Below are 12,270 nucleotides of genomic sequence, written 5' to 3'. Positions count from 1 at the left end.
AATAGATTCTCAAAGGACACCTGATTCTCTGATATCCGCAGTTCTGATATGTCTAGGCCATTCAGGCTTGGAGAAACTCCCCCTCCTTGATTTGTGGGAAGTGTGGCCTTCCTCTGAAATATCCACATGCACTTTACTGCATCACCATTAGTTTCAAGAGGCAAATTAAAGTAGGAAAATTCAACTTTAAATCACATAAAGCAATACAATATTAATTAATTTACTTTGACAACTGAACATAGAGAGGATAGAATTTGTCACGCAAATGATTGGAAACACCAGTTAATAAATGCATTTTAAAGTACCATATTATTAGCAAATGTTATGCTAGTGATTTTTTTAATTTCATCGCAATATAAGCTACCGTAATTTTAGTTATGCAAATGGTATAAGTAGCAGTCACTGTTCCTGTTATAACAAAAATGCAATTACTAAAGTACTGTATAACAATATGTTAATACTACAATGTTACTGCATAGTTATAATAACAATTTCAAGCCCAAGTGTTACCCATTCTTCTTTCAATGCGTCACTAAAAAGCTATCATTGAGTTTGAGTTTATTTTTACAGGGACAGTGCACATTAATCAACGTTTCGGTAAAAGTGCCGGTTTTAGCCAGCCGCCAAATTTTCAACCGCAGTCCCTGGGCAGGTTATTAAAAACAATTACAATATAGACAATCATTGAGCAGTGAGCACACGCAGAGCAACATAGGACAAGCAAGACATAGCATACAGACAGAGCAACAGAGGACAAGCAAAACGTAGCATACAGACAGAGCAACATAGGACAAGCAAGACGTAGCATACAGACAGAGCAACATAGGACAAGCAAGACATAGCATACAGACAGAGCAACATAGGACAAGCAAGACGTAGCATACAGACAGAGCAACAGAGGACAAGCAAGACGTAGCATACAGACAGAGCAACATAGGACAAAAAACAACAAAATCCATAAAAGCAACAAAGTTCAATGAGCATACAACTCATATGCAAGAAGTATTGCCCAACTGGCATTTCAAGTATAATATAACTTTACTAGTAGCACAGTGGACATTATTAACTGCCAGTTGGTCTCAATTGACAAACACTAGCTAATGTGGCCTATTGCTACAGAGAATTGAGCATAATTGTTTAGAGCTTCATTCAGATTCAATAATTATTCTTAAAAAAACACTTAAATGAATGACTATTTGCACCGTTTCCTGTATTGAGCCACTTATGGAGCCAGATAATGCTTTAGAAAATGTGTCCGTGCCGCCCCGGGAGGGACTGTAGTGGTAGAAGCGGGAAGAGTAATGGAGGACGACAACACATGGTTTTCCTGCTCCCTGTCAGAGAGGCAATCAAACGCTGTCATGCAGGGGTCTAGGGGGAGGTTCTACTGAGAATGCCTGCAAACATCTTTTTCTTCATAGACACCTCCCCTCTCTGCTCTGAGAGGACAGGGGAAAAACATGTGCAGTGTGTGTGTTTATGGAAAAGGAGGTTAGAAAGTTTTGGTAATTTAAGGTGCTTTCAGACAATTTCTGTGAACTTCGTGAGGTTCGCTTAATTTTTTGTGCAGTGAGAACACTCCAAAAGGCAGTCAGACCCCTCAAAAGAGCCCCTGAAGCGAACCAAACCCTCCCTATGAGGTGGTCTGAGTTTGATTTGCTTGATGTCTGCAGTCCGATTACGTTTTTTAGTGCTACGTGAACACAAAGCTCTCCAGGATTGATTGCCATTATTCCAGCACCACACACTAGCCTACTGCAACACTGTTTCCTTGGCATAACCCTTAGTATTGGTGCCACAAACGAGAGAAGATGTGCAGGCAGGTTGGCATAAAAACATGCTGTTTTTGGACATTGAGTAGCGACTGTCAAGGATGCACAGATATTCCAAAAAAGGTTTGTACTGACACAATGTACAGATTATTTGTTTGCGACATGTGATCTATAGCTACGAAGGAGCTTCATCAGCTATTTATTTCATTGCGTGGTTTAAATCATGTGAGAAAACAACAACATATTTGGTGAGAACCACATCATAGGGGTACAACATCAATGCAAGCTCTTAAAGCTGCAATATACTTTTCAATTATCGCATTATTCAATCTGCAGTTTTTCTTCGGCTATTTATCCTGTTACAAGTAATATTTACATGTAAATATTATATATGGATTATAATTATGTATTATCGTGTTAACTAAATGCAATCTACTAGCTTCCTAAATGGTATGACTTGTCCTGAATGATGTAAGCATAGTAATGTGAATAGAAAGGAGTAGGGCAACATTTTCTTAAAGTGATCTGGCAAAAGAGAGGAGTCCTCATTCAAAGGCAAGGGTAGTGTGAATACAAAGATAACAGATTTATTTAACTTTTTTTCACTGCAAATTATTTCACTTTAAAGAGGACTGAGATTAGTTATTTTAAGAGGACTATATGTGAAAACACCCTTAGACGCTAGGCTCCCCTCTCCCTCCCCTTTTCCCTCTTCCTGTTCCTCATAAGCCTTCTAAATTGATGGCCTTATCTGCCCATCTCCCACATTTCCTCAGGATGCTGTAATCAGCAAAGTCTCTACCTCTCCCTCTGTCCAGTGGGCCAATGTCCAGGGATATAAGTATTACTTTAGCTCTAGCATTCATGGATCACAGAGCACAATGGGCTAAGCTGGCACGTTAGTCATGGGCATTCCCGGCCCTCCTCCATGGAAATTCCACAAGTGCATATCGAACACTGAGTCACGCCAGCTGGTCACCAGAGGTGACCACAGGTGGTACGTCTTGCTGTATGTGAAGTAGAGGTAGACCGATTAATCGGAATGGCCGATTAATTAGGGCCAATTTCAAGTTGTCATAACAATCGGTAATATGCATTTTTGGACACCGATCATGGCCGATTACATTGCACTGCACGAGGAGACTGCGTGGCATAATCACTAGTTAAACTAGTAATATCAACAACCATGTGTAGTTATCTAGCTTGTCCTGCGTTGCATATAAATCGACACGGTACCTGTTAATTTATCATTGAATCATAGCCTACTTCGCCAAACAGGTGATTTAACAAGCACATTCACGAAAAAAGCACCGTCGTTGCACCAATGTGTACCTAACCATAAACATCAACGCCTTTCTTAAAATCAATACACAAGTATATATCTTTATACCTGCATATTTAGTTAATATTGCCTGCTAACATGAATTTCTTTTAACAAGGGAAATTGTGTCACTTCTCTTGCGTTCTGTGCAACAGAATCAGGGTATATGCAGCAGTTTGGGCCGCCTGGCTCATTGCGAACTAATTTCCCAGAATTTTACGTAATTATGACATAACATTGAAGGTTGTGCAATGTAACAAGAATATTTAGACCTATGGATGCCACCCGTTAGATAAAATACGGAACGGTTCCGTATTTCACTGAAAGAATAAACGTTTTATTTTCAAAATTTTAGTTTCCGGATTTTACCATATTAATGACCTACGGCTCGTATTTTTGTGTGTTATAATTAAGTCTATGATTTGATAGAGCAGTCTGACTGAGTGGTGGTAGGCAGCAGCAGGCTCGTAAGCATTCATTCAAACAGCACTTTTGTGTGTTTGCCAGCAGCTCTTCGCAATACTTCAAGCATTGCGCTGTTTATGACTTCAAGCCTATCAACTCCCAAGATTAGGCTGGTGTAACCAATGTGAAATGGCTAGCTAGCTCGTGGGGTTCGCGCTAATAGCATTTCAAACGTCACTCGCTCTGAGACTTGGAGTAGCTGTTCTCCTTGCTCTGCAAGGAGCGATGGGTAACGTGGATTTTGTGGAGCGATGGGTAACGCTGCTTCGAGGGTGGCTGTTGTCGATGTGTTCCTGGTTCGAGTCCAGGTAGGGGCGAGGAGAGGGGCAGAAGCTATACTGTTACACTGGCAATACTAAAGTGCCTATAAGAACATCCAATAGTCAAAGTGATTTGAAATACAAATGGTATAGAGAGAAATAGTCTTGTAATTCCTATAATAACCTCAACCTAAAACTTCTTACCTGGGAATATTGAAGACTCATGTTAAAAGGAACCACCAGCTTTCATATGTTCTCATGTTCTGAGCAAGGAACTTAAACGTTAGCTTTTTTTTTTTTTACATGGCACATATTGCACTTTTACTTTCTTCTCCAACACTTTGTTTTTGCATTATTTATGAAACCAAATTGAACATGTTTCATTATTTATTTAATGCTAAATTGATTTGATTGATGCATTATATTAAGTTAAAATAAAAGTGTTCATTCAGTATTGTTGTAATTGTCATTATTACAAATAAATAAATAAAATAATAAAATACAATTTTTTAAAAATTAAATATCATTTTAAAATAAAATTGGCTTTTTTGGACTTTCAATAATCGGTATCGGCGTTGAAAAATTATAGTCGGTCGACCTCTAATGTGAAGACAGGTTTATGTGTGGAAGAGTCTAGAGTGACTACAAGAGGGACATATGGGGCACGGAGGCCTGTCTGTAACAAACCAGTAAGAACAGTTGATTTGCAGGTAAATATGAATCCCTAGATCACTATTCTCAGCATAGGAGTCCCGAGGAGGCCGATGGGAAATGTGCTCACAACCAAATGCAGCGACTATTAGAGAAGCTAAAAATAAACATGAGGAATGTGTTAAGTGCCAGGCCTTTAAATCAAGATGTCGTCTTTGGCAGTGCATTTTTAATTAACACGTTCATTTTCCCAGGATGAGAGGGACATTGTGTCAAGCATTTGTCATCCCTGCTTTAGCAAAGCTAGAGTATTTTAACATTCATTTGAGTTCTGCTTCATCCTCAACAATTACATTTGAAAAAAATACAATCTAGGGCCGACCAATTGCTCCAATTACAAAACATTCACACACGACAACTGACATCAGACAGTGTGTTCTCTCGGTTGTGAGGCTTCTTTCTCTTTGCCTGTTTCTCAGCCAAGATCGGCTAAACTAAGCAAACAAACAGGGAGAGTTGTTTTTAAATTTCATTTGAGCAGCATGTTGTTTATAGAAGCCAAACCCCCTAGTTACTACATGACCACCACAATCTGGACCCCGGCTGCCCTACTAGGAACATTCTGAAACAGCTGTTGATTGCTGTTATGAAGTGTGGAGCTGTGGACAGGGTCAACGAGGCCTGGGATAAGCTGCCAGTCGCAGGTGACTAAGGTTAAACAAGCATACATCCATAACAGCATTTCCCTCCATCCACCCCAGCAGTACTTCAAAAGGTAAGCCCTGCGCTCGCCGCTGTTCTCAGTCTGTGCATCTGCCAAACGCAGGCCTCATAAGAGCTGCTTCTGACTGCCACGGCTGCTGCTACTGTAGAGAGAACAGGCTGTCTGAGAGCCTTTCATGCTCAAGGTATACAAGCCTCAGGCAGCCAGTCTACCGGCTTCATAATTATCCCAAAAAACAAAGACATTACAGTGAATGAGGCTGGCAAGTCAATGGCTAACGTAGGTAATCTGTAAGGGGAAAGGGGTGTTTTATTTTTGACTAGGACACAACACGATACACACAACCTTTGAAATGATATATATAATCCTTCTGGTTTATTGGTATGCATATATGTGTGTGAGAGGGCTATTAGGCAGATGGGGCTACTCTTAACACCTCAAACCCCACTCATCTCTCTGTGACCACACAAACACATCCCACACAAGGATCAAACCACAGCTGCCAGCATGGAAAACAACTACTTAAAGGGATAGTTCACCTAAATTACATGTTGGTTTCCTTACCTTGTAAGCAGTTTATGGACAAGGTATGACAGCAATCCATGCTTTGGTTTCATTTCCATGGCACTGTTCCAAATGCTAAAGTTTTAGCATTTGAGGCACAACTCCCATGATTTGAACATGATGCACGAAAAACGCTAATATCAATCCCATAACCTGAATTGGATTTGTGCCACAAATGCTCAATTCTAAATAAGGTTGTGTGCCACAAAATGCATTTGGAAACATTGGGCCCTATGAAATCTGCATTGTGGAGAACAAGGACTGATTCACAGAATCCAGACATTAAAATGTAATTCAACAATATTCAAAAGGTATTAAACTTAGTAGGAAATCAACTAAATGTATTGAACTAAAATTTGCCCAAGTTAATCATAAGACATGAACACAATGCATCAGTGGTTAGATATTTCCATGCAACTTTCTGAAAGAGCACAGGAAGGCCCAAGGGGGTGGTAGAGGAGGTAGGTAGCCTAGTGGTTAGAGTGTAGAGAAGGCAGGTATCCTGGTGGTTAGAGTGTAGAGGAGGCAGGTAGCCTGGTGGTTAGAGTGTAGAGGAGGTAGGTAGCCTGGTGGTTAGAGTGTAGAGAAGGTAGGTATCCTGGTGGTTAGAGTGTAGAGGAGGCAGGTAGCCTGGTGGTTAGAGTGTAGAGAAGGTAGGTATCCTGGTGGTTAGAGTGTAGAGGAGGCAGGTAGCCTGGTGGTTAGAGTGTAGAGGAGGTAGGTATCCTGGTGGTTAGAGTGTAGAGGAGGCAGGTAGCCTGGTGGTTAGAGTGTAGAGGAGGTAGGTATCCTGGTGGTTAGAGTGTAGAGGAGGCAGGTATCCTTGTGGTTAGAATGTAGAGGCAGAGCCTGGTGGTTAGAGTGTAGAGGAGGCAGGTAGCCTAGTGGTTAGAGTGTAGAGGAGGTAGGTAGCCTAGTGGTTAGAATGTAGAGGCAGAGCCTGGTGGTTAGAGTGTAGAGGAGGCAGCTACTTACAACTGTGTGGTTGTAGGTTTTGTAGTGTAACAGGAGGTAGGTAGTAACCCTACTGGTTAGAATGTAAGGCAGAGCCAGAGAGAGACTGGTGACATGTTGAGACAGAGAGACAGAGAGACAGAGAGACAGAGAGACAGAGAGACAGAGAGACAGAGAGACAGAGAGACAGAGAGACAGAGAGACAGAGAGACAGAGAGACAGAGAGACAGAGAGACAGAGAGACAGAGAGACAGAGAGACAGAGAGACAGAGAGACTATAGTAACCCTACTCACAGACTGTGAGAGACTTAAACCTTAGACAGAGAGAGAGAGAGAGAGACTATTGTAAACCTACTCCCAGAGACAGATCTCAACAGGTGTTGTTTTATAGGCTGCTATCCTAATCTCCTTTTGTACACTGATCTGAAAACACAGGATGGGTGAAATAAAGGTGGTTGATAACTTCTGGGATTTTGATTTCCAAAGGGATGAAAACATGCTTTTTTTTTTTATTCAAATAAAATGTTTTCCCTTTTCTAGAGTTAAAAGAACACAGGCAGTGAATGAGTTTGAAATTAATTTCTAAATAAAGATTTTACTGATGATCTTCGTGAAGTCGGCCCGGCCCCACTTTACAATAACAACCTCCAATAATAATTCCCAACCATTATGGAACTAAGAATCTTTGCTTCCAAATCTACAGGACAACTATTGGAAAAGAGATTTGACTCTCAATCATGTGTTGCTGATGACCTTTGTTGTTTTTCTAAATTAATTTCTGCATCTGCTGATATGAATCATTGTTTTTCATTACTGATGTTTCCATGACATTTATAAACCATCTATAAGTATTTTCATGACTTTAGAATTCATGAATGTAATGAACATGTTTGGCCAAAAGTCTTGATGAAGTTTGCAATGAGTCATGACATGAATAACCTAACTAATGGATAAACACTCAATGCAAGACAAAATACTCTCCTTGCCCGTAGGAAGGGATTTAGCTACACCACCATGTGCTGTTAGTTTTAGAGCCCTTGGCTTAAGCGTACAGTTAATGAGAGATAGCCAAAGGAATTAAAATTTAACCTGAGAAGCCAAATTCCATCTGGACTGCATGCAGTTGAGCACATGACACAAGCTCTCTATGCCAGGGCAAAACCAATTTACTTCCCGTTTCACAGCTGCACGCATCGCAGAGCACTTACTGCACTGGAGGGCACTCCGAGAGAGATGGTCCACTGATAACTAATAACCCCCTTTGCAGGTTTCCTGCCACCGTATTTTGGCACTGGTCTGGAATGGATAGCCATGCAGTTACTTATGCCTTTAACCAGACTTCTAACATGGTGTTGAAGGGAGCCACCACTGCTTCGGGAGATCCCCGATCATGTGACTGCCAGACAAGCACTGGTGTTGGTCTGCTCACATGCAGCCTATATAGTCCGTTTCTATAGATTTTTAGGACAAATATAACTTAAATAAACACTACCATTCCTTGAACACCTGGCTGGAAAACTGACATAGTGCAATGATTTATTAATAATTGGAATTTAACCAATAGAAAACCATTAAATTGCTGACGTTTGCCACACACCAAGCTTTGAAAACACCCTCCTCATTCTGAAGCTGTATTTTCAAGATTCATATTTAGTGCTGAAACCACATTGGACTGAGTCTGAGTGGAAGTCTGTTTTTCATATGAGAGACCTAGAGAGCTCAGATGGATGGGTCTCGGAGGGAGTGGCGAGCTCCTGAAAACCTCTGTGCCTTCAGTGAGTGCCAAGCTAGAAATATCCAGGCGGGCAGCAGCGGTGCAGATTAAAAATCAGACAATGAGCAACAGGAAGTGATTTTGAGGAAAGGTCAGGCTAAGATTACAGAGGCAGTCGTAGCGGGGTGGGTCTGGTGTTGCTGGGGATGCACTGAAGAGGAGGAGCAGGAAAAGGAGAAGGAGGAAGATGGTGACCCTGACCACTGTTGTGCGCAGCAAAAATAATAAAACAAGCAGACCACCTCACCCTGCCTACCTATAGGACAATTCCATGCCAGAAGAAAATATTTTCGGAATCTCAGATTATTCAGGCAATTCTCACATAGAAACTTAACATTTAACATTTAGGATGTTTGAAATGCTTTTTACATTTGTACAACACATGTTATTTTTAAAATCATGATGAAAGTGGCCCTTTTTAGACATATACACTGAGTGTACAAAAAAATGAGGAACGCCTGTTCTTTCCATGACATAGACTGACCAGGTAAAAGCTATGATCCCTTACTGATGTCCCTAGTTAAATCCACTTCAAATCAGTGTAGATGGGGATGAGACAAGTTAAAGAAGGATTTTAAAGCCTTGAGACAATTTGGATTGTGTATGTGTGCCATTCAGATTGTGAATGGGCAAGCCAAAAGATTTAAGTGCCTTTGAACAGGGTATGGTAGTAGGAGCCAGGCGCACCGGCTTGAGTGTCTCAAGCACTACAAGGCTTCTGGGTTTTTCAAGCTCAACAGTTTCAAGAATGTATCAAGAATGGTCCACCACCCAAAGGACATCCAGCCAACTTGACACAACTGTGGGAAGCAATGGAGTAAACATGGGCCAGCATCCCTTTGGAACACTTGACACCTTGTAGAGTTCATGACCCAACAAATTGAGGCTGTTGTGAGGGCATAACGGGGTGCAACTAAATATTAGGAAGGAGTTTTGTACACTCAGTGTGCCTCCTGTAAGAACTTATGATCCGTGAACCATACATGATACAGACAACATCTTGGTATAATTATAGTGTGCTCTAACATATGGATTATGTCTAGATTCTGAAATACACGTTTACATTCAATTATTCAACATTAAAACTATTAATATGAGTATCTGAAAACTCACCTTTTTGATTTTGCTTATTTTTTAGACATATTATTTGGAACAATATACTCTTCAAAACGCATACAATTTCCAGAGTGGGTTCTCTGGTACTTTTAATGATATGACCCATTTTATAGATCGAAATTGATATTATAGATCATTAACCAATCACAACCATCCTTTAGGATTGCACATTCAGCAAATCACCAGAAGAGAGAGTGCCATTTAAATACATTTACCATTCACTGTGTTGGTGGTGCTCATTGATCAGAATTAGCAGAACCCACTCTGGAATTTTGATGTACTTGTAGAGTATACTGTTCCAAACAATAGCTTTTAAAATGAACCAAATCGAAAATGGCTGTTTTGAGATATTAATATTAATATTTGTAATGTTTAATACATTTGTGAAAATGTGTATTTCAGAATCTGGACATGATCCATATGTTAAAGCACACTATAAGGAGTATAATGACACTAGAGGTTGTCTGTATCATGTATGATTCACAGGTCATAAGGTCTTACACGAGACAATTATGGGTTTAAAAAAGGGCCTAAAATGGCAACTTTCATCATTATTCAAACGTTAAAAGCATGTCAAACATTTTTATGTGAGAATTGCCAGAACAATCTGGGATCCCAAAATGATTTTCCACTCCCACTGGCATGGAGTCACCCTATATGGCCCCTTGAGATGGGCAAATACAGAAAGGGTAGCTTAAGGAAGTGTTTGGGTTGATTTTAGAGGGGAGAAAAGAAAAAAGGCAGGTAGAGTTTGACTGAGGTGAGAGATGACTGACATGTTCGGAGACACACAGGACATTTGCTGAGTGATAACAGTGCTACTGTAATACTGTAGTAGTAATAACAATGTTTTGCACAGGTAGCAACTTTAAGGCCCACCAGAATTCACAAGTGCTCTGTACTTCAAAGAAGTGAAGAGTGCAATGTGGTAATATTGGCCAACTAATCTATTTCCAAAATTAAGGCCCTTGAAGGTTGAGAGCCCTGGCCCCTTGATGAGAGCCCAGAAACAGATGAAAGCATAATCCCAAATCTTAAAAACAGTTGATCAGTTAAATCTGTGGATGTTACCCCCAGGACAGATCCCTGGAGCAGAGAGCTTTGTATCCAATCCATTTACCAAAATGTTGAATAACTAACTGTTACTGACGTAATCACAACATAGGCCTACATATTGATTCATATCTAACTTTGTAGCCTAACAAGGTCAGTACACGTGCACACGGCATCACACATTCTTAGACTAATCCAGCAGAGAGGTAAACATATTTGTAACACTTACCAGACCACCCCAAAAGCTCCATAGCCGATAGGTCTGTCGGGCTCTATGTCCAGCTGCGGCTGTAAGTGGTGTGAGTGTTGATGGTGGTGGTGAGCTTTGACAGCCGCAGCTTGAACTTGGGCAGGTGCGGCAGCCGCTGCCGGACCGGGGGCTTGTCCAGGAGCTGGCGAGGGAAAGTATGGTTGCTGCTGGCTCGGGTTCAACATTACCGCGGCAGCGGCAGCCGCTGCTGCTGCTGTAGAAGCGTGCTGTTGTACAGGGTGAACAGCGGCGGCAGAGCCAGGGTGTTGCAAGTGATGCTGGCCCGGGTGGTGATGGTGGTGGAGATGGGGAGGTGGGAGATGTGGTAGTTGGTGGTGATGGTGCGGGTGATGGGCAGAAACTGCCGAGGCGCCACCGTTGTATGCAGCCATCATTTTTGCGGCATTGGCTGCCGTTGTTCCGCACAGAGCCATTCACTCAATAACAATCAAAAAGAAAGGAAAAGGAGGGAAATATGGGTGAAAATTGGCCGTTTATTTTACGCGAAAATATCCCAGGTAAAGATATACTATGGGATTGGGCAGATGGTGTTTAACTGATAATTTGGTTGTGACCCGATGCATAAAAGAAAAATCAAAAACTCTTGAAACGGTTGGAATTAAATAAACATGTCAGCTATAATTCTGAGGGCAGCCTCACTCTACCTAACAGCCTCATCATTACACGGATCTGACCTACTTATTGTAATGTCATTTATTTCCGCATGCACTGACAGTATATATAGGCTACCAAACTGTAACAATAATTCATATGTAAATGCAGTGCACATTGTCAAAAATGTCAAATAAAAATGCGACAGAAAATAACCCGCACCCCCCACAATAAATAAATTATCCGCGGCCCTAGATCTCCCTCATGTTGGAAGTGGCGGCACCCTCTCCACTGACGAAACTCAAGTCAATTTCCCCTAATTGATATGAAAAGAGAAACCGATATGTATCACATGGGAAATAGCACAGCATTCATCTTTCAAATGTACTCAAGTTTTCCATATTGTCTGGTCCACCACCGCTGATGTTCCACAGCCTTTGCTGCATGCAATTTGCAGAAGTTATTCGGCTTTTAGGTCACGCTACAGTTGCTAGCTTGATAGCCACTTGTATTCGGCGTTGCAAGAACAGTATGGTATACTTCAAACGTTCCGCATATAACAACAATTCCCATATTATGGAGCAGTAGACTGCGAGAACAAATATACCTAATCAAAGCGAGAACGCGAGGTGTTATACAATGTTTCCGTTTACGACGTCTTGTAGAAATGGGATATGGACCGTTGTCCTCCCTCAGATGTCACATTTCCCGTTACCACAGTCTCCAGAAATATAAATCACGTTGGTAAAATTAG

The 12,270-nt window shown here is 41.2% G+C and overlaps 1 protein-coding gene across 1 annotated transcript in view; it reads right to left on the bottom strand.

Annotated features, from left to right (window-relative positions):
• LOC118394472 (serine/threonine-protein kinase NLK) overlaps positions 1-12,270 on the bottom strand; it is a 92,973-nt gene that overhangs the window by 80,335 nt on the left and 368 nt on the right. The window contains exon 1 of the mRNA XM_035787724.2: positions 10,884-12,270. This exon is cut by the window's right edge and continues 368 nt beyond it. Within this exon, the coding sequence (XP_035643617.1) occupies positions 10,884-11,338 (455 nt within the window). The 5' untranslated portion in view covers positions 11,339-12,270. The remainder of the gene's footprint in view (positions 1-10,883) is intronic.

This window comes from Oncorhynchus keta, chromosome 1, assembly GCF_023373465.1.
Source record: "Oncorhynchus keta strain PuntledgeMale-10-30-2019 chromosome 1, Oket_V2, whole genome shotgun sequence".
Lineage (NCBI taxonomy): Eukaryota > Metazoa > Chordata > Actinopteri > Salmoniformes > Salmonidae > Oncorhynchus > Oncorhynchus keta.
This window is presented reverse-complemented; position numbering and strand designations above follow the sequence as displayed.